Genomic DNA, 22,680 nt, shown 5'->3' on the forward strand with positions numbered 1-22,680 from the left:
CATCTCAAATGGTCAATTTTGTTTTACATAATTGGTCAATATTACATTATTGTTTGGGTCTAGCACCTTTGCTCAGCAATTGTTTCCTTATAAATTGCTTCTACACAGTGAGAAAAATGTAGTTTTAATTAATTATTTAGTTATTTGCTGAACTCGAACATTTAGGAAAATCGAATTGTGATTTTCATAGAAAGACTGGGAAAGAAAAAAGGTTGCAGAGCAACAGCAGTTCATAAAAAATCCTGCTTTTTTTCATCAAGAAATAATTTCTTATTGAGCAAAACTCAAGTCAACTAATGTCCCATATTGCCAATCTTTCATGTAGCCCTTTGGGAAAAAAAAATACTTGTCCACCGGTGCTTTAGTAGATCAAGCTCAATTTTCGGTTGAGTAAATATTTGACACTGAGTTCCACCTATTTTGTTGAGATTAAATTGTCTTTCCTGCTCTGGTACAGAGGAGTTTTGTTGCCTTCTGAGTCTCATAGTTCACATTACCCAGGTTGGAAGGAGTTTCTTTCAAGTGAGATTCACATAACATAAGAAGTGACATGGGCACTGACATTCAAAGATGCAGTGGGGAGAGGATATTTTAAAAAGGCTGCCGATACAATCTCAAGTAGTTCAAGACTTGTGGAATTAACTCAGAGAAAGAGATAAACTAGAAATACTGAGTGAGTGAGTAAACACACCATTTTGAAATTAAAATGTAATATTTGGATTTACAATTTGAGTTAACACATTTCAGCGAAACATTTTTTTATTTAGTTTTTATAACTTTAGGGTCACTTTTTTTTTTTTTTTTAATAGCTGCCTGTAAGTGTGTTGGATAGATTTAATCACTTTCCATAAAATGGTAAAAAGATAGTGTCATGTCAAATAAATGTGGCTGAGGAGTCATGGAATGCAGGGTGACTTTAAATTGCTGAGTCGTGTCGCGATCAAGGGCAGCCCCACCCACACACACACACACACACACACACACACACAGTGCTGGACTTCCCCTTCGTGTTCGCCGACTTTTAGGCTTTGCTAATCGAGCCTGTCAGCCCCGAGGCGTCCTCGCTTCAGTGTCCATTAATATTCTCCCCTCCTCTCACGTGGCGCCCAAATGCGTGAGCTCCAAAACACCCTACACGCTTTGTCGAGATAGTACACTAACTCGGCGTGGGTGCAGAGCGGCCTTACCTCTCTGAGACAAAGAGGAAGAGGAGGAACATTTAGATGGAGAGATGACAGCGAGACCGCTCTCTCCTGCTCCCCGGATCTTTTCCAACCTCGTAAACCTGTGGTTTCTGAGTGCCTCGTTCGCCGTCATCGCCTCGCTATCCCCAAGATCTGATCCTATCGCCGTGGCCCTGTCGAGCAGCCTCGGCCAATCAAATTATCCACTCTGAGGCCGGTATCACTCCCCGCCTGTAGACATATGCTATATCTTAAAAAAAACCTGTATTTAAAACCCCTGTAAACACTTGACTTCTTTCTATTCGCTCGACTTTCACTCCCACGTCAGATTCATGGAGCAGAGGTGATATAAGGGGGGGGTTTGCAGATGTGGTCCTGGCTCATGTCACTTCATCGAAATATGAGAAAACGTGAGCCTTAAAAGGGTAAAATTACCCGAGCGGGAGCGGGGATGAAGAAAAAGCAACCTCTGCAAGCTCGTCTGGGTGCCCGGGTGAGAGCATTAAATAGGAGAGGTGGAGGGGGGAGGTGGAAGGGGTTAAGGAGAGGAGAAAAGAAAACTGTTTAATTTAACCAAACTGAAGCCCCCCTGAGAGGCACATGGGGCAAAAGGGGACTCCGGGCCAAAACAACCCTCTTCCAGAGCCAAGAAAGTCCCAAAATGGCTCCCACTGTGCAACGCCATCCCAGGGAAGAAGAAGAAGAAGAAGAAGAAGAGGAAGAAAACAGCCTGAAACAGCCTTTCCTGTATGGACGTCTGAGAGGAGGAGGTGGGAACCACAACAGTTGAGACAGGGGACACAAAAGGCCTGTAAGTGTCCGCTGAGACATGTGGCACTGAACTTTATGTGGTGAGAGACGGCGAATAAAACGAGCGAATGGCGTGGATTTCGTGGGGAGGGGGTGTTGAATCAAGTGACCATATGTGGGATTGTTTACGCCCCTTTATTCGAACATCCCTGTAACTCTTCTGGGGGCTTTTGGTTAATAGCGGGGGTAAATCGAGCTCTCTGTGACACATCCACCCCCCCCCCCTCCCCTCCCCTCCCCTATCAATTCTCTCCACCGACCCTTCTCAAAAAAAAAAAAAGAAAGAAAGAAAACACACACTCACAAAACAAAAGGCAGAGGAGACAAACACAGCATTTATTTGGGCGGAGTCGACCGTGCTGCTCCCATTCAGGAGCCGGGGGACTAAGTGACTGGCCGACTGCATTAAACAGTACATAGAAGTCAAGGCGGGCAGATGCTGGGCCGGATAATGGCTTTACTGACAGCTTATGGACCCATCTGCGACTCTAAGAGAAAGGTGGGGAGTGCATGTGTGTGGGAGGGAGGGAGGAGGCCGAACTCACTTGACTGGCTTAAAAAATGTTTTTTTCTTTAAATCCGAGCTGTGACCTTCACAGCTGTCCTGTAAATGAGAGAGGTGAGCAAGCGTTGGTCGGGAGACACAAAAATAAAAGCCATCGGTCTCCCTCTTGTTAAACATCGGAGCGTCTGTCACGAAAGACGGATGGGAGCCGCGCATCAGGAGGTCGTTACCTGTCATCAGTGGCTAAATGTGTTGCTAACCCCGTTTCCTGTGTCGCACCGGGGGAGAGCGACCCCGACTAAACCCTGCAGCTTATCTCTTTGACAGTTAGCTGGGAGTCTTTTTTTTTTTTTTTTTTTTTTAAGTCAGAGGGGAACTTGTCAAAATCCAGCAAGGTGTGTTAGCAGGTCTTTTTTTTCTTCTTCATTTCACTCTGTTCTGATGTGGAGAAAGTTTGACAGCTTCATCTTCACAGACACCCCCCCCCCCCCCCCCCCCCCCCCCTTACTGGCTACAGCCACTGTCTTTAACAAGAATGAATGGTTTTGAAAAGTGAAGCAATAACAGCAATATAGAGCTAAATCTTACAGCCAGCTTACAAAGTGAACAAATTCTATTCATAAAATAAGTTTGGATGCCCAATCACCAATGTAACAAGTGTAATGGTTCCAGTGTGTATATAAAGCAGGAGGCGTCAAACATGAGGTCAAAACTGTCCTGCAACGAGTGTTTGATGTGTCCAGTTTGCTGGTGATGGGTTCAGATATATTCTATCCCTCCAGTAATAAGTAACAGTTGAGCCCAAAGAGGGGTACATAGACCAAAGGGTGGATGTCATTTCCTAATACCTTCAGGCAAAATAAACAAAATGTCAAGTATTTTAGAAAGATTAAGAAGATTCACCAAGATGCTTCCATACGTTCATGTTCGTAAAACTTAAAAAACAGCCACGTCACAACTAAATTATTATATACTTAGAAAACTAATGTCTTAAATCAGCCATGAATCAAATATAAACAAAATTGTAGCGTATAATAGTGTATTGAGTTTAAGTCTGTGAAAGTTGACGTTGGTTTTCATGCTTTTTGCCTAACGTCTCTGATGGTAAATATTTCCAGGGAAACTTTTGGTTTGGCTGGGAATAACTGTTTGAACAAGGAAGCCGCTGTAATCAGCTTCCACAAAGCGGCGTATTCATTCAAAGACTCGAACTATTGATTATTTTCATCAGGGATTCATTTTTTAGGCGGCCTGTGCTGTAGGGACTAATAAACCCAGTTCCACAAATATGCTAGCATCTTTGCACGTGCACTTCCTTCCAAAGGAAGTTTTTTAATGGAGTTTCCATTAGATGCATGAAATTAGGTTAACATGGCCTCAACAGATGCAAAAACAAAACAAAAAAATTGGGGGTAAACTTTTACATGTTGTAAGGAAAGTGGTTGCTAACGTATTGAGAACTTTGCACTTTTGCAAACGTTTCTTGTTTGTACAGTTGAAACTGACCAACTAAAGAGTCAAAGTGATATGAGTACAGTATATAGGCTAAATAGTTTGAGAATGTTCAAATCAAGCAAACGCCATTTAATAAGATTATATAATGAAAAGCACTCAATCACAGCAACACCTCATTCATTTTGTTTTTCAAATTTGTTTTGTTTGTTTATCTTACACTTACAGCCAAATGTGATGGAGACATTCATAATAATCCTTAAATGCAGTTTTTCTACAAAACTACCACAGACTGGGAGTCATGCTACTCTGGCCGCCATTGTTGTTATTGTCCATCTACTCATACATGCAATTTACTATGGCAGTGGTGCACATGACCAGTACCGTGGTTTCAGAAAAGCAACCCCACCCCCCGTTTACATGTAGACTGAGTCAGCCATTTTCAAAAAATTGCACATAGATAGATAGATAGATAGATAGATAGATAGATAGATAGATAGATAGATAGATAGATAGATAGATAGATAGATAGATAGTGCTGAGTTCAGTGTTGACATACAAAACTGACTCGTCTGCTCAGACGCTGAGTACACAGCGTTCACAGTGTGTGTACAAGCCTTCTGGTCCACGGGCTGATTATGACAAGACGATAACCCCGCATGGCATGACGGCAGCACAAACACACGTTCTAAAAGTCTCGGGGGCTAATTGGTTAACAAAGCTGGGAAAAGCGAGTCAGGCTCCATCAGCTGGGTGATTGACGGGTGCCTGTCCCCCCCCCCCCCCCCCCCCCCTCCCCTCCCTTAACCTCCCCATCCCCGTCAGTGGCCCTGATGCTGCGTTTACTGGCCTCTCGCTGGCCTCCACCAACTCTGACATGAGAACGTGACCCCGGTTCCCCGCACATGCGCTCACACACGGGCATTAAAAAAAAACTAAAAAAAACTGCAACGCTCACAAAAGCAGGCGGTACAACACGAAAAGGAGGGAAAACACAGACGCTCACATTCTTGTGTGCTCTCTCCAAAAAAACACACTTGCACAGGTTAAAAAACAAGTCCTCGCCCAGTCTAGCCCCCCTCCCTCTCTCCCTCCCTCCCTCCCTCCCCTCAGCTGTTGTGCCTATAGTGCAGATAAAGAGGGGCCTTATTCTAAGGCGAGCTATTCTACTTGACCTTCGCCGGGCCTTTTCACTCTTTCACTCCCTTCAAACCGTCTTTGGGGGCTCGTTCGTTCGTTCTCGGCTCAATGTGGCTAGTCCATCACAGGGTGAAGGCTGGGGGCGCTACAGCGGGGTATTGAAGGGGGGAATACCCCCAAAATACCCTGATGCGCACGCGCGCACACACATGCACAGACACACACACTCAACTCGCCGAAAGCCCCGCCCTCTCTAGAAATCACCCTGACTTCAAAGTTGGTGTGCATTCATTAATTGCCCTTTGAATTGATATCAGAGGGTCACAATAAGAGTGTGAAAGGAAAAAGAGGCTTTAATGAAGCATAGAGTGGCCATTCATTTGCAGATAACTATGTTTTCATGCTTGGATAGTCGCAGTGCATGGGTTTATTAGGGAAAATGCTCACGAGAGAGGGAGGAGTGCTCGGATGAGGGAGGCTGATAAAGAGAGAGAGAGAGAGACAGAGAGAGAGAGAGAGAGAGAGAGAGAGAGAGCCCGGGGGTAGAGGAGAGTGATTTGGTGTTGGCTACTTGGCCCTCATGCCCCCCCCCCCCCCTGCCCTCGTGCCCAGGGACGCACTGAGTGACACATGGAGTCTTTGAGTGGACACACAGTGTCCCTCTTCAGCAGACCCCCAGACCACTTATAGCCAATAGCGATTATCAGATCCATCAAGCACTTATTGCTCATGTCTTTGCCAGAATTTATGAGTCAGATCGACTAAAAAGTATTGAACGTACAAAGTTGAGATGTGAAGTTAATGAGAGTTCACACAAAAAATTCGCAGGACATCGAATTATTTTTTTTTCCCGTTTGAAAAGCTTCGATTTGTTAAAAAATGTGGTTGTCATTTCATGCTGTTGCAGGCAAATTGAGTTGCTGAGCATTAAAATGTCTTATTGATGTCACCAAAAAATGTTTGTTGGTGAAACTTCGTCTATCACACGCCAACATATTATTCCACATCTGAGGAACTCATCTACATGCCAACAAAAGGATATACATAAGTGGATTTAACAATATCAGTAGGAATATTGAGTCATAGCATGTAACACATCTTGGTGATGCCTTTCAATGGTTTGTCAATTGAATTTAAAGTGAAGCAAACTTTAAATTTTTCAGTTTAGAGTAACTTTAAAGTATGAACTTACATTTCTTTGGTTGGTATCACTGAAAAACATGAAACTGATTTATAGCTGTAAACAACCTGATTGAATTCTTGGTTGCCTTAATTTATTTAAGTTGAAGTAGGTTTTTAGAAGAATTTTTTTGTGTGTGATGTGCTCAGATTAGTCCTTTGAGGCTTCTTGTTAAGTAACTGTAAGTATCACTTTAGCCCTCTGGTGAATCGTTCAGTGTAAGAATAAGTAAATAAAACAGGTGTCATTCATGTCCAGACATAAAGGTTATAGGTCAGCCTGTGCTGAAGTTTCTACCCTGACCTTGCCTCCATTCCTGCCCCCCTCCCACCCCCCCAGGCCCTCTGGTGCCCAGTGTCTGCCCACGCCTGGCGCTGCTTCATCCCCCCCGAGTGGCACCGAGACCCCGGGCCCTCATTCACCGGCGTTATTTACACAAACAGAGTCCTGCTCCATTTCTGTGACAAAGCACGCTAAATCTTTACGACTCTTTCATGTATTGTCTGTTCACGGTTCCCCTTTTGTTCCCCGGCCATTGGCCTGGGCCACAGATACAATGAGGCCAGCCGAATGGAGGCAGATTGAAGGAATGCGCCTCAATAAACCTAATTATGACATGATGACTGCGCTCACCATGGTAGGGCTTTTTCAAAGATCCTGGGCTTATTCAATTAGCCCTTTCCAGGATCCCCTTTCACCAAATAAAGTTATCCTTTTGACTGTTTGCATTGCAGAGTGGAATGTGTGTGTGTGTGTGTGTGTGTGTGTGTGTGTGTGTGTGTGTGTGTGTGTGTGTGTGTGTGTGTGTGTGTGTGTGTGTGTGTGTGTGTGTGTGTGTGTGTGTGTGTGTGTGTGTGTGTGTGTGTGTGTGTGTGTGTGTGTGTGTGTACAGAGCCTAAAATGAAAATGTATCGGTCCTCAACAAGGCTCCTCTGTATTATCTGGCTAATTTCACCTCACTAAGTACAGAGTTGAAAAGATAGACTCTGAAGATGTGAAGACGGAGGAGGAGGGAGGAGGAGGGAGGGAGGAGGAGGGAGGAGGAGGAGGGAGGAGGCAGTCAGACAACACTGAGAGCCTCATTTTAATCATTAACTTTAATTACTGTAACACCCAGAGTTTGTTGGGAGGATTCTGCTTTTTTTCCAAGTGTAAATCTTTAGGAAAATAGTTAAAATCTGGTTTCATTGTCTTCACGTTATTATTTGAGCTTTCCCAATTTGATGAAGCAACAGATGGCATCCACCTGGTGCACTGCCTCTTTAAAATATCTCCATCTTCGACTCATTATTGCAATTATTCAAAAGATTTACAAAGGAACAACAACAATTCTAGCATTAGCACATTTTTTTATCTGTAAAATGCAGTAATCGGTTAATTACTAAATACACCAATAAAATATTACACAGCTTTTAACTAAAAAGCTGTGTAATGTGATTCAGCCAATCGCAATGGCTGCATTAACCTTTGAACTTACAACTTCCTATTGAGCGCATTTTTGCTGGTGACAGCGTAACTTACTTATAGTAATGAAACTTTTTGCAAACAATGGAGGGGGGGGGGATGTCACTGATGCTTTGCAATGAACAACAAAAACTAACATTCTACATCTCATGGTGAGTGGTGACTTTTGCCTATTTGGTGTTTGAGATTCGAACTCTGACTCCTGGTTACTTCTATGCCTTGTTTATTAATATAATTTGATCCATTGAACCTGCTATTTTCCTTTCAGTGGAGGTTTTGGTGACAGGCAGCAGGAGTTAGTGTCTTTGTGTTTGAAGGCCAAAATAAAAACGTGTGTGTTTTGCTTCCTGCTGTTGTTGAGGCTCCATCAGTGACATTCTGGTGTTGAAGTTTACATTCAGTGGTGTGTTTAAGTTGCAGGCTTATAAACCTTTCATCTTCATCACTCTGGCTACATATCTTGCGTTTTGTGTCGCATAATATTGTTTTAAATGGCGGAGCTTTTACTTTATTTGCGTGGCGTGGTGGATGCATATTGTCGGCATTGCGGTGAAAAATAAACTACAGATCCCTAAATTCCCCAGCACCGTCACTAAAAGATTAAGATAGGCGAAGCAGCACGTGGATACATAACCTCTTGGAAAGAAAAGTGAAAAAATGCAAATAATTTGCAAATAGTTTCTGATGAAGGGTTTAAGTAGACTTTCGATATTCAAATTATAATGACTTTTTACTTTACTCAATACATTTGTACACAACATCTGCACTTTTCCCTTAGAACTGGCTTATCATTGGTTTTCACCTCTGTGACGACAAAACACATGTTTCGCAGAGGAAAAGAGCGGTCATTTGCATATTCGTATTTTTTGCTTACCTGGTAAAATGATGATTTTACATTATCACTTCAACCATAACTTTTACTTGCCAATGTAACTTCTGATAGTTTTGATGTTTTACTAATAATATGTGATGTTGGGTTTTTTTTTTTATTATTACGGAAGTTTTCTTGGAATGGAACATGATTAGATATTTTTTGAAATAGTTAAACTGATTTTGATACCTGCACCCAAAGTACAGTTTAGAACCAGTGCTACTTAGGTAAATAAGTTGAAACAGCCTGCGCCATTTTACTCTAATATGTTTACTTCTCCTATGAGAGTGTGCGTATGTTTTTGCCACTTCTCTGCACCGCTGATCACTCACAAACTAAAAATAAAGCCTACCAAATGAATATTTCCAAGAAAAGAGTTGAACTTGCGACTGAACACGCACAATCAAGCCACAAAAGGTTAATACAGAGCGCGCTCCGCAAACTTTCTGGAGCACACTGGCGGCCCTTTGTGAGCAGCGGAGGATGCGTCTGAGAAATGAGACGCTGTGCGCCGCAGGCTGAGACAGAGAGACAGAGAGAGAGAGGGGAGGAAACAGAGGGAGAGGGGCGGTGTGGCTCTCCAGATGAAAGTGCCATGAAATAAAAGAGTCGATTTAATCTGCTTGAAGAGATTTGGGGAGCAAGTGGTGGTGGAGGGGGGGCTGGTGGTGGTGGCGGAGCGGCGGCGGCGCAGGACGGGTGGCCGGGGCCCCCATTGTGAAACTGCGCTCCGGGGCCAAATCGGGGGTTCTCCGGGGAGAACATTGGACCCCATTCAGCGAAAGCACTCTTTAATACACTCCCTCCGTCATTAAATGTGACATAGCACAATATCGACATCGTTTAGAAGACATTATTAATGTCCGCGGGGGCCTAAGGCCGGGGCGCATCAAACAATCCGTGATGGATCATGAGGCTGCGCGCAGCTCCCGGTTATTACCGCCCGTCTTCCCGGGGCAGAGTAGAGCACAGGGCCTCTACTCGCCACAGTCTGAATATTATGACAAACGCGGCAATTAGGCTCTATCAAATGCGCCTTAATAGGACAATATTGTTTTTCCTGGAACATTTGGGAATGTGGCGCGTACTGCTGGGAGGATGCCACAGTTCTTGGGGTTTGATAAACTTTTCGAAATGTTTGCCTCAGAAATTAAACATCTTTTAATACTAATTTAATTCAGCATATTGAAGTGATCAATGGAGGCAGAAACAAATATGATGAGTCTTTTCTTTTTCTCTTTGCAGCAACATATATTTTGCAAAAGTTAGATTATCCTCAATTTTCAACCAGAAAAAGACATGGATCGGGAGTCAAGTCTCCATTCATTATTAAAGGACAGATGTGAGCCTCTTGTCTAATCTGGACTGTGTCACTATACCCTTACTAAAAAGTACAAAACTTTCACTAACATGCACAATTGTTTCAACGCTTATCTTTAAAATAAGAAATTTAAAAAAAACATACTTTAGATGCGTGCTTGATTACCAGTTCAAATAGAGTTGGGATAGATTGAGCAGAAGTGTTAATATGAAGGCCACAACAAACTTACACATATTTTGTTTTGTATATAAAAACGTTCATATACGAACCTGTATTACAATAGCTTATTACTGAATGGACAATAATCAGGTCATTTTAAACAGGTGCTATAGGCGAAATTACAGACACAAATATACAATACATACTTCTTTTTTTGCTTTTTTTTAGCATTTCTTTTAGCAATAAGCATTTTGAAATGTGCTTTTTTTCACTTATAATACTTCATATGCTGATCTATGTCATCCAGAACCAGCATACTTTTAAAGGGTATTTCAATTCTATGCAAAAGTTTCAAAGCCACGAAAGTAACAAATGTATATATTATGTCTCATTAATTTTACTAAACTCTGCGTGAATAATATTACAACTAATAAATAATTATTTAAAGCGTAGAACTATGTCGAGATGGGATATATCACGTATATGACGTATGTCTTGGAGATGTTATAAACTCTTATTAAGTCTTACAATGTAAGACTTCGTTTACTGACAAAGATGCACGATTGTCACTTATCACTCAGCATTATGACTCTATATTTGTGACTACATGTCCAACATGAGAGCATCAATCAGGTGCACTAATTTGAACTAAGAGGGGATTTTTGAGGACAAAGAGGCCAAAAATGCAACAATGGTTACGTGAATATATAAAAGTCTGATCATTATATAGCTTTATGTGTAAATAACCAAAGTTTGATTAAAAAAAACGTGTTTTTCGTGTCTTTTGTGAGCGTCATTCAGTAATTAGAGTTTGGAAGAAACTTGATTGGAGTTGTTTAATTGCGGCGCGAGCCCGCGGGTGTGAGGGCCCGGGAGCGCGCACGCATCCTCAGGCGGGACGTGAGTGAATTTCAGAGGCCTCCGTTGTCCCCGTGAATGAATGGCAGTCGGGACCCCGAATAGGGAACATTTTGTAGGTGAAAACGGCCATTTTCCCTCTAAACCGTGCTGCAGCTCTCGCTGAATAATTCATCCTTCATTGCGGCCTCAGAATAAGTTCTGTCGAGCTTTGCGGAGGAGCTCTCCTCTCCCCTTCTTTTTCCTTTCTTTTTTTTCTTTTTCCCCTCTTGCTTCTTGAATTCTAAGCAGGTTCTCCAAAAGCTGTTTCCAAGCTGGCCCCTTTTGTCCCCGCGCAGCCCGAGCGTGAGCCCCCAAATAGACTCCGCGCGCCTTTGTCTCCTAAGTTCATCCGCGAGCGTCCCGTTGTGCGCGCGAGGCGCGCCTTTGTCCGGAGATGGAAACCGTTCAACAAATGTTTGATCAACTCATCTGGGGGGACATTTTGTCTCCTCAAACTCGAGGCCTTTATCCGTCCTCTGTCGTGCCTTTTAATGCTGCGAATGGAAACTGTTTGGTGCGCCACTTTGTGCCAGAGATGCTCAGATAGTGACAGCTCATTAGAGAACCGAGGATCCAAAGAGTTTAGCAACAATACCCGCCTGTTCTTAAGTTTCACTTTGGATAAATAATACCAGCAGCCACCACTTCCAGTGTTTCCCCTCTGAATTATATGCCCCATTTCAGTTTAACCCTTTACTTGGAAATAGAAAACTGCACCTCTAGTGAGTGGCTGAAGGATCCTCCAAGACTTTGAAACCTTTAACCAATCTCTACGTGCCGTTGAAAAGCATTAAACCGACAAAAATGACACAAAGCCACATTTTATGACGTGTTTTTTCCTCCATCGCATACATTTACATTTTCCAGAAGAGTATCAGTCTGTCCACTTTAGAGTAGTCAATCATGTTCAAATGTTTTTGGATGACTACAATCTGAGCTGTACATATTTTAGATATACTGAGTACCACTGTTCAGATGTGTAACGTATTATTAGAAATCAATAACCTAATATAATTTCCTATTAGCTTGTGTGTGTGTGTGTGTGTGTGTGTGTGTGTGTGTGTGTGTGTGTGTGTGTGTGTGTGTGTGTGTGTGTGTGTGTGTGTGTGTGTGTGTGTGTGTGTGTGTGTGTGTGTGTGTGTGTGTGTGTGTGTGTGTGTGTGTGTGTGAGAGAGAGAGAGAGGGAGAGAGAAACATTTCTTATTTTTCTTTCAAATTCTCAAGTTAAAATAATTGACTTCGGACAAGGATTGTTGTGGACTTCCATTCATTAATTTAGAAAATGTAAAAATGCACAAGTTACCGAACATGGCCACGTGGCCATTAAAGGGTTAATACGGTTGAATCTAATGTGGAAAGTGTGGCTGTTTACCAACGAGACAAACTCATTGGAATGACATATTTAAAGACTTGTAGGCTCGGCATGCTGAGTTATAATATTTTAGAAAGCCCAGAATTCATTAGAATAGTTAACACCTGGGCAAATGACGCTCAACTGATGCAGGTATTAAATAACGCGATGACATCACTACTGTGGTATTGGGCTTTTTATATTAAAAAAAAAAAAACTGCGGGCTTTGAAGCTCAAATCATGTTCCGTTTCTTTATTGGCCCGAGTTTCAGGCTTCAGCAGAAAAAGAAGCATTGACATAAAAGTGACAAACTTTGTGATCCATCAGATCATCTGTGAATCTTTATTTATATTTTGTTTGATTTAAGGTGAGATTTGGCTACTGGTTGTGCAACATTCGCAAGTGGTAAACTTGAAAGTAAAAATAAAAATAAAAAATGAAATAACACACAAGTTGTAGATAAAGTTAATCTTATTATGAAGGCACTGCACTGAAATACTGACTGGATTACCAATGCTGCATCACTTTAGATAATTGTGCTCTTCATGTGCATTCACAGTGAGAGGATTTACTGCAACACACATACACAAGTCTGTAATGTATCTCTCTCTCTCTCTCTCTTTCTCTCTCTCTCTCTCTCTCTCTCTCTCTCTCTCTCTCCCTCTCTCCCTCTCTCCCTCTCTCCCTCCATCACCTGCTGCTGTTTGATTTACGGCACGGCATCATGGGAAAAGCATTAGCCTCACAGATATGGTCGATAAAGAATCCCTAACAAAGGAGGACACACACTCTCCACCCACAGCCAACAATTTTACGGCATGCTAAAACTTCACACACAGCCTGACTGCACCGCTGCACCGCTGCGTAAAAGCACTCGGTCTTTGACACCCCGTGCGTAAAGACACTCCACAGGTTGGAGATGAGGACGCGGATGCTTCAGGGTTGAGCACAATGAACAGGGAACTCTTCTGTAAAGATATCCGCTTGAGCATGACTCCAAGGCTCTAATGTGTCTAATTGGGGTCACACGTGTACAAATAAAAACTTTTTTTTCCTTTTTTTTTTTTTTAACAAGCAGCAACAAAAACCGTTATAGTTCACTCACATCTGTCTCCTAAGATGCCTTCGATGCTGTGTTTGGTCCTCCGGTCATTGTCCTCCAACTCCTTCTTCTCCATTTCCTCATCATCTTCCTCTTCATCGCCTTTCCCCCCGAATTTACTCCGCATGATGCGACTGATGGAGCTCACTGTGAGAGTCCGTTGAAAAACACGAAGGCACCAAATTAAATTCAAATTAACCAAAGACTTTTGCAGAATACATTTTTTTTAAATGTTAAAATAATTATCAAACTTGCAAAAATGTGGAAGACGTTTATTGGTACATTTTAAACTACAAAAACATTTTTCTGGAATTTGCGCTGAATTGTTCAAACTGTTATCAAAACTGCGGATGAAATGTGTTATTAATTATAACTAGCTACAAAAAGTGTATCAAGTCTTTTCTGCCTTTTTTTACCTGAAGGAACGTTGTTGCGGTCACATATCCCATCCTTCAGTAATTTATCCCGAATCTCCCAGCTAAACATACCCGGGTTTTCCCGCTTGTATTCTTCTATTCTCCGCTCTACGTCCGGCGTTGTTCCCTGCTTCAAAAGTAAAACAAAAACAAAAACAAAAAAACCCAGAAAACATTAATTTTTTCACTTTTTGCACACAAGAAATTGTAAAATCAACAAGTTACCAACTGGCACAATAAAGTGAGAAAACATCCGTGCACATGCGTCCTAACCTCCCTCGCAGACTGCGCCTTTCTCTCCCCGCCTCTCCGGTGCGTACCTTAGGTTTGCTGCCTCCGATAGCCCCCGGTCTAATAGAGCCCGTCTCCTGGTACCGGCACAGGATCTTGGACACGCAGCCGTGGGAGACGCGCAGCTGGCGGGAGATGACGCACGGCCTGATGCCGTGGTGCGCCATCTCCACGATCTTATGGCGGATGTGGTTGGGCAAAGGTCTGCCGTTTATGAAAACTCCTCCGAGCTGGTTGACTCGGCCTTGACCCAGCGGGGTGGAAACTACAAGTTGGACACAGGATACGAGAGTCATGGCTCTAACTAGAGAGGGGTGCAAAGGATATCTACAATCTAAATCGCCATTTACTACGTCAACAATAAGTCTCAATCATGACGCAATAAAATACTTTGAGGGAAGATATTGGCAGGGTACATGCAAAGTTTAACAAAATGTAGTAAATAGTAGATGAAGAGAAGTGAAATCACACATTAATGCAAATCAAAAATAAAAGTGAGCTGTGTTTTTTTGGGGGGGGGGTTAAACTTTTTTGTGATGTGTTGTTTACGATCCGGAACACCATTGACCCAGTGACGAATGTCGAACCCAGTCCCGTTACCTTCTAGGGGGAAGCCGCTGCGGGGGTAGTTCTGAGCCAGCGTGGGTCGCATCATCCTGGGTATTGACCCCGCCAACGCAGTCATACCTCCTCCACCGGCCCGGTGATCCCTCCGGACGCGGAGGCTACTCCTCCGCCGTGCGCGCACCGGGGGAGGACGCCGTTCAAACCGCCTCAGCCGCGGCCCGCGCTGCAGCCGAGCATTCGTCCCGGGGCAGCCACGAGATGGGGAAAAGAAATTCAATAAAAGCAGTTAAAATAGTCACTTTTCTCGGTCTTGCTGGTTTTTCCGGGTAGTTTTTGTGGGGTGGAGATGTTGTTGTTATTTGTTGTTGACACCGGTTCAAACTGAGAGGAGTCACTCAAAGACGGCGGAGCTCCTCTCTCGCCCCAGTCTGCGCTCTCGGATCTGATTGGTTAAGCAGCTGCGCCTCAGCAAGCAGACGAGGGCGCTGACTGGCTGAAGTGGAAAACTTTTGACCAATCAGAGAGGTTGTCACATGGCCCACTCGGACCGGACGAGACGGGACAAGAGCGTTAAACTTGCGACCACCAGCAAAAACAAAACAAACAAACAAAAAAAAAAAACAACAAACAAACATCACCCCAAATCCACGTCCAGGTTGCTGCTGGATGGAAAGTTCGAGCATGAAAGGATTAAGGAGGCAGATTTATCTAATCGGTCTCTTTATTTATTTCAAGTTCAAGCTTTTCTGTTCACTTTTATTCATTAACCACCCTCATCAAATATTCAAAACTTCAAACAATTATCTTCTGAAATACAGTCAAACGGTGTAAAACTGATCCCAGCCAAAGTTCCTGACATTCCTGGAGATTATTTGATTAATAATCCCCTAATATCAAGATGAGCAAATTCCTTTGAAGTAAAGATTTCGACTAATGCAAATAATTTTCCACCTGTAAACCATTATAATTTCACTTATAAAATATGTGGCAACATCTTGCTGACCAGATTTGAGTTTTAATATTGCGCACTAACGCGATGGTTTGACACGTATGCTCCATCTTATGGTTCAGGGAAAACAAATACTATATTCCCTATTTTACCGAACCTCTAAACATGTCACTTTCCTTTGTGTTGATGGACTTATCGCAGTCCAAAGTCACCAAACGTGTGTCTGATATCAGATCCGGAGTGTTTTTACGCACGCTATCACACATGACCTCTAATTTGTTGCCACCCCGCCGTCTCATATATGACACAAATGGTGCTAAAGTGTGTGCACCTCCAGGAATTTATTGTTCGTTTTCAGCACTGAGCACCAACCAGCCGCGAGCAGTGTGAAGGGGGACGTGCGCCACAGCGGGAGGCGACGCCAGTGCGGCAGTAAAGCCCGTCTAGCTCCACAGCCGCTATAGACAAGTGGCTTTATTTCCAATCTCTGCCCTCTTCAAAATGTCTAATAATCAATATTGTCACAATAAAGACAATAGATTGGGGGTAAATCGTTGTTTCTTTTTCAGCCTCTGTGTTTGCGCACTGCGTGTCGCGGGTCACAGCTTCCTTTGGAGCCAAAGGTTTCAGCTCCTCAGCTTTGAAATGACACACAAAGGCCCGTTTGACTTTATTGTCCATCATTCTAAGAAAGTCCATCATTTGGATTTAGAGATTTAGAGAGACAAATTTCAGATTATTTTTGGAGAAGTGCGTCACGGACTCTTATTTATTCATTGTTTCCTTTAAAAATATAGATTTCTGTCCTATTGTCTATCTTGAGGATGATATATTTGATGTCATCCCAGATAGACGATTCCCATACACTCCGACCATCACTAAACGCTTTTGTGCTAATGATTGTATAACAAATGATGCGTCTCATAAATGTAAATAAAACAATGAGATCTATTCTGTTTAATGCCCCAGCAAACAATAATTTGTGCTTTTAACTGATTCTGCCTCATAAAGGTGCAAATTTAGGATCAATGTTGTTTTATTTTCAATGTCCATTAAATATCCATTATTCGGGTTTTTCCCCCGTTTCTGTACATTGAACGCAAACGTCGGTGTTCAGTCGTTATCGTTAAATGCTGTCACGGTTTTTATATATTATTGTGACTGTCATTGTTTATTGTCACTCTTCGTCTTTTGCAACTTTTTTGTTATTGTTTACTTGCTGCTGCAACGATCCAGATTTCCTTCATTGTGGGACAAACTCGTGTCGATCACTTTAATCTCCATTCTGTCTCCTTATAACAGCATAACAACATTTTTTTTTTAAAGTGAACTTCTAATAGTTTAGTGCAATGAGGCATGTTCATTTAATTTTTAATTTAATATATTTTCACCAAACCTTAACAAAATGTTGTGGATTTTCTAAAGTGTCTCATATTGGACAGTCCATTCGGCTGCAAAGTGCAGTGAAATATCTAAAAGTCGTGTATAGGCCTATTTTCCTTCTGTAAACCTCGTGGATATTCACACTCAAAGTTTGCTTTTGCGGCTGCTGATACTTAACCGATAGTTTCCATTGATCTGCAGGTCAGGTCACCCTGTTGTGCTCCAAACAAAATCTCTGCTATGTTTAAATACATAGAAAAGAATTCTGGTCACAGTTTTTCCTGCATCATTCATCCAGGCTGGACCTCGACCCCCTTCATATATTATATCATACATATATAGTATACCACACAATTGTAATTGTGTGGATGTACAGGATGTTAAAAAAATGTAATTAAATAAAAACCAGAAAGCTTTGACATGTAGTGGGCAAGGAAAGAAATCCAGATCATTGTTGGATGTTGGGCGCAAAATCAGAAAGTAAATGTCAAGATCCTTTTCTGGGCTGAATGAGCAGCACAAACCTTTTGATTCATAGTTTTATAAATGCTTCATTTTCTGTATAATAATAACTTGTGTTGAGCGATTCCATTATTATTATACAGTTTCATTAGCAGGGGTGTCAAACACATTTTAGTTCAGAAGCCACATGCAGCCTCATTTCATCCTGAGGAAGCCAGAATGGGAAAAACAGTGACTTTAAATGTAAACATTAAAGTTTTTCTTTGTTGTGGTGCAGAGCATACATGATGAAAATATCATTTTTCCACCCACAAAGCTAAACAACTGCAAAATCAAAATGACTACAATCTCAACATAAACAGATTTTAATGAAATGTCCCCCCCAAAGAACTTCTATAGCTGTTGCATTCTACATGTTTTTACAAACTCACCCTGACAGCGTGGCTTTGAGGCTGATAACAGTGAGGCTGATAGCTTTCATGGCAGCATCGGTGATAACTCAGCTCAGGTCTCAGTGTTGTGTCCAAGATGCTAAAGAAATTTGTTTTTTCAAAAAAATTAATCTTTTTTTGCTTTGAAAAATGTTATAATTTACTTGGCCGCCCAGATTAGAGCCTCTTGTCGGGCCGCGTTTTGGCCCACATGCTTTATGCTTGACAAACCAGCATGAGATGACATACTGGAGGGGACAATATGACCCCTCCCACCCCCCCCCCCCCCCCGCCCCGCCCCACCTCTCCCACACTCTCGACAGCAAGGGTCACTGTCAGTCACCTTCATTCAGCTGGAGAGGAGATCTCCCACAGGTTAAGTATAGGTTTCAATTAACTTTGGCCTCTTTTGGTGTCAGAAAACCTGACAAATGAGTTTTAAAAGGAGGATTTCACCTGCAACTCAGGAAAAATGTCTGCTGTCATGCTCCAGAATAACATCTTCTTTTTATATTGTCTTTGATTAAAGTGAGATGAAGATGTTTGTAGATTGCTTTAAGATGAAAAACTGAACATTTGTGCAGCAGGAGTGATTGTGGAAAAATTACAAAAGTGTAATGTTTGTCCTTTTGAGGTGACGCGGACAAACGTGGCAATTTCAGAGAGATCTTATTGAAATTGGATATCACACACACACACACACACACACACACACACACACACACACACACACACACACACACACACACACACACACACAGCAAATGGAAAACAGAGAGAAAGGCATGATGCATACCTCGGCCCCCTTTTTCTTTTAAAGCGACACTGAATCTCCGTGTCCAATCCATTACCGGGGGGATGAAATTCAAAGTCAGAAATCTCTCCTGATGAGAAATAAATGAGTTGCATCACATGCTCAGTGCGGAGGGCCATCACATACATGCATTTGTCAAATCAATTAGTTTCCCACAGGTCTATTAGTGTCATTATCAGCTGATGGAAAATATTGGGAATGAATATGGTTTCACTCAAAACTGAAAATGTCTGATAGGACTCCACTCAGGGTTGCTCAGTTTTTATAGTTTTGACTACCCAACAATGAATACAAGTATTATGGATAGTCCCAACACTCAGGTGTTTATTACATATCTTCAACTTTAAAATACTGTTTTTCTATCTAACATGGACGTTTGATAAAGTAGCTCACCAGCAATGAATTTTAACTATTTTTTAACATTGTAAAAGTAACTTCACCTGAGTAAAAAGCCAAACGCATAAGGCAAGGCAGACATCATTCAAACAAGGACATTCACAGCACTTTACAAGGAAGTACATTAATTAATGTAATAATATAAAATGAGTAAAATTTATTGTTTATTCTAAAGCCTGATTTAATACTCCAGTTTTAAAAACCCGAATTAAAAGAAGTGAGTGCGTCAGCAGGATGTTTGTTCCAGGGACGAGGAGCGTAGGAGCTAAAACCTGCTTTACTTTATTTCTTCCGACTCTAAAACATTTAGTAAATCTCCTTCTGAGGACCTGGTAGGTCTGGATGTTTCTGGTTCGACAAGTAAATTAGATGTATTTGGCCTGAAACCATTTAAAGCATTATAGACCAAAAGTGAGATTGAGAAGTCAATCCTTTGAAACACAGGCAGCCTCAGGTGTAATGACCTCCACCGTCTTTATGTCGGTGACGATTTGGGAATAATCCAGCCTACTGGAAATAAATGCAGACTCTTGTTCAGTCAGAAATCCTTTCATACTTGCAACGTTGTTGTTTTTTTCAGATTCTAGTATTTTATTTCTACATAAGTATGAAATAACATTACAAGTCATGGGTTTATATTTTTCTTACTGCCAGTGTTCAACAGTTCAATGTTTTCAATAAATTCTTAAAATGATCTGGTATAAGTTTAGACATAATTATGCTATATTTTAATATACTATATATACTATATTTATAACATCTAATTCCGGGAATTCAAATTTACAAGGCCGGCCTTCTACATTTGTCTGTTACAGTGGTTAATTTGTGAACTCACACTTGCCTCAAACTATAATTTCACTAATATGTGTGTGAGACTTTGGCTCAGTGGAAGGCACAGCTGTGCTCCGACACAATAAGCTCCAGTGTGATGCTACTCCTCTGAACCATAATCACTCAAAACACTCACATACTGTAGATCTGGAATTACCAGGCAACACAGCTTCCATTTAAAACGTCTTTTTCTTTGTTTGTTTGAATGGTTTTTAATGTATAAGGACACCATGTGGACTTATAGCTGATGTACACTCTCAACGCATGCACACTTAGAAGATCTGTTTCAAGCACAATAATCTCTGATTAGCTTATTTTTACATGTTAGTACAAAGAGGCACAAATAAATGATGAGAAAAATTCAAATTAAGCAGATAAATGTTGTAAACATTGAAACAAACTGACAATTTGAAAGACAAAATGATGCAATTTAAATATATAATTTTAACTAATGCCTTCCAAATGTTGGGAGGGGGGGAAAAAACGTGGTCCTCGCTCAGTTTTTCTTAAAATAAGAGTTAGATTAGATTTATGTATCCCTCTTGTCAAAGAGTTGGTTTTTCTTGCAATAAACTTTCGATCTCGAGTGAATAAATGAGAAACAGCAGTTGGCGTTTCTCAAGAATTACAGCTGAATAATTTCTTCTCTTGTCATATTAGCCATGCTTTGGCCTTTAGGCTGTGTGTGAGATACTGCCGCTGCACACAACCACTGCACTGTACAAAAGGAGTGTCAAACAAGTTTTAGTTCAAGGGGCCACATACAGCACAGTTTCATCTGGAGTGGGCCAGAGCGATGCCTCAATAACCTTTAAATTTACGCTTTAAAGTTTTTCTTTGCATGTGATTAAAATGTCTATTTTTTTCTCAAAACCAAACAAAAAAATGACATAAAGCCAATTTTAATGAGAGCAACTGATTTGAAATACTGCAGTATTTGTATCGTATATATAGTATGTAGTATGGGATGTGCTGATGGAGCTGTCAGGTGTTTCAGTTACCAACCACACCCCTCATGACGTGTTTGAGTTCATGATATTAAAGTCCAAATTGTAAGTTCCGATGCGAGATCTCAGATATCCATTCACTGCAGACCCTGTCGGCACTATAATACAGTGAAGTGCTCAAAAACACGCCTCCTGCAGCTCTTGCATATTTACAAGCTCAACCTGACAGCATGGCTTTGAGCCTCTTTGCAATGAGGTAGACATCGTTCATGGCAGCATCACCAAGATCTCAGCTCTGTTGCCCGCTACTCTTAAGAACTCTGTCTAAAAATACATGAATGTGTTCTTTGACATTTTTACAAATGTCAAAGAACATGCTCAGTGATTTGGCAGGGCATGTTGGAGCCCATGCAGGTCCATTTTTGGCCCACGGACCTAATGTTTGACACCAATGCAATCTGTACACAGAGTCACATTATTAGAGCAAACCCAGTGTGAGACACTGACATGCGACATGACATTTTCTGGAAAGCTATTAAATGTAGATTGATCAGCACAGATTATGTTCAACAGCGCTCTTCTGTTTGTGTGTGAATGGAAATCCTGTTTGTGAGTGAAGCCTTGTCTAAAAGAAGCAAACGCACGTGACGAATGTGAGCGCATGATAGCATCCAGCCCATAAAAAGTATTTACTTTCAATCAAGCTTCAGCCACCAGGAGCTGACAGTTAGTCATGTTGTTATTGCGTGTATCACCCTTCGTTCACCAGTAGGGGGCGTGTTCGGTGCACAGCAGGGAGCTTAGTGTGTCAAGTTGGATTATGCACAGTGTATTACAAACCATTATGTCTGACATTAAACGTCCCATCAGCTGTTTGTCTTCACCCCCCCCCCTCCCCCTCCCCCACCACTGGTTGAACAAATAATGAGTGCAAAGTGTATCCATGTTTCCTTTATTACTGAAATGTGTTTATGTATGTAAAACAACACGTCGAATACCGTTTCCTCTGTGCAAATACAATTTGGTACTTGTAACAACAACCACGGACTCTCATTAAAAACACCATCTAGGTCCTCTGAAATAAATACAACACGCTTACAATTGTTTTGTCAAAAAGTCGACCCCGTTACTTGTGTCAAATAAGAGGGTGAAAGTGCATCGCGTTAGAGGTCAAGAGGAGGAAGTAGGGTTGGAAGGGATGATTGAAGCAAGCATGAGCAGTTGGACTGAGAGGAGGGACGAGGTGTACTATCATGTCAAACTGTTGTTTTCTTCTCCCTGCAAGTGAGGTGAGGATACCGTGCAATAAGTGCTTCCATTACTGGAGTCCTGGTGACCTTCTTTCTTTTCTAAATGCTGTGAGGGTTTCAGGAGTTTACACAGTATTCCAATTCACACTTGTCAAGAACGAGGGTCTTGCACTGCTCCAAAAACGAGGTTTTTAAATAAATAATTATACAGATTACAACAATACCAAAGAGAAAACTCTACCAAAAGTTCACAGTAAGAATCAGAACAAGAAAACTGCCCCCTACAGGCCGCTGAGTGTGAGCTTTTTTTCATAACATTGCATTGTCTGAAGCCAATTTCTCCCCCTGAAAAGGCCCACTGCAGATTTCTCTGTGAGGAAAATGAAATAAATATAAATTAATTCTTTCTGCTCAAGTCCTAATATTGGCATGTTGTCAGTGCATTGATGTCCTTCATCTGAGGCCTCATTTACATGCCAACGTTTCAAGTGAAAACGTATCAT

The 22,680-nt window shown here is 41.7% G+C and overlaps 1 protein-coding gene across 3 annotated transcripts in view; it reads right to left on the reverse strand.

Moving 5' to 3' along the window:
• The window catches only part of pax3b (paired box 3b), a 32,099-nt gene extending 17,030 nt beyond the window's left edge, over positions 1-15,069 (reverse strand). For 2 of the 3 annotated variants that reach the window (XM_080511892.1, XM_080511893.1), the window contains exons 1-4: positions 14,748-15,069; positions 14,177-14,412; positions 13,857-13,986; positions 13,444-13,587 (exon numbers count right to left, since the gene is read on the reverse strand). In XM_080511892.1, the coding sequence (XP_080368018.1) occupies positions 13,444-13,587; positions 13,857-13,986; positions 14,177-14,412; positions 14,748-14,832 (595 nt within the window). In that variant the 5' untranslated portion in view covers positions 14,833-15,069. The remainder of the gene's footprint in view (positions 1-13,443; positions 13,588-13,856; positions 13,987-14,176; positions 14,413-14,747) is intronic. The other variant, XM_080511894.1, reaches the window with a different exon arrangement.
• Positions 15,070-22,680: the final 7,611 nt, after the last annotated feature.

Source organism: Blennius ocellaris (genome assembly GCF_963422515.1).
Source record: "Blennius ocellaris genome assembly, chromosome: 2".
Classification (NCBI taxonomy): Eukaryota; Metazoa; Chordata; class Actinopteri; order Blenniiformes; family Blenniidae; genus Blennius; species Blennius ocellaris.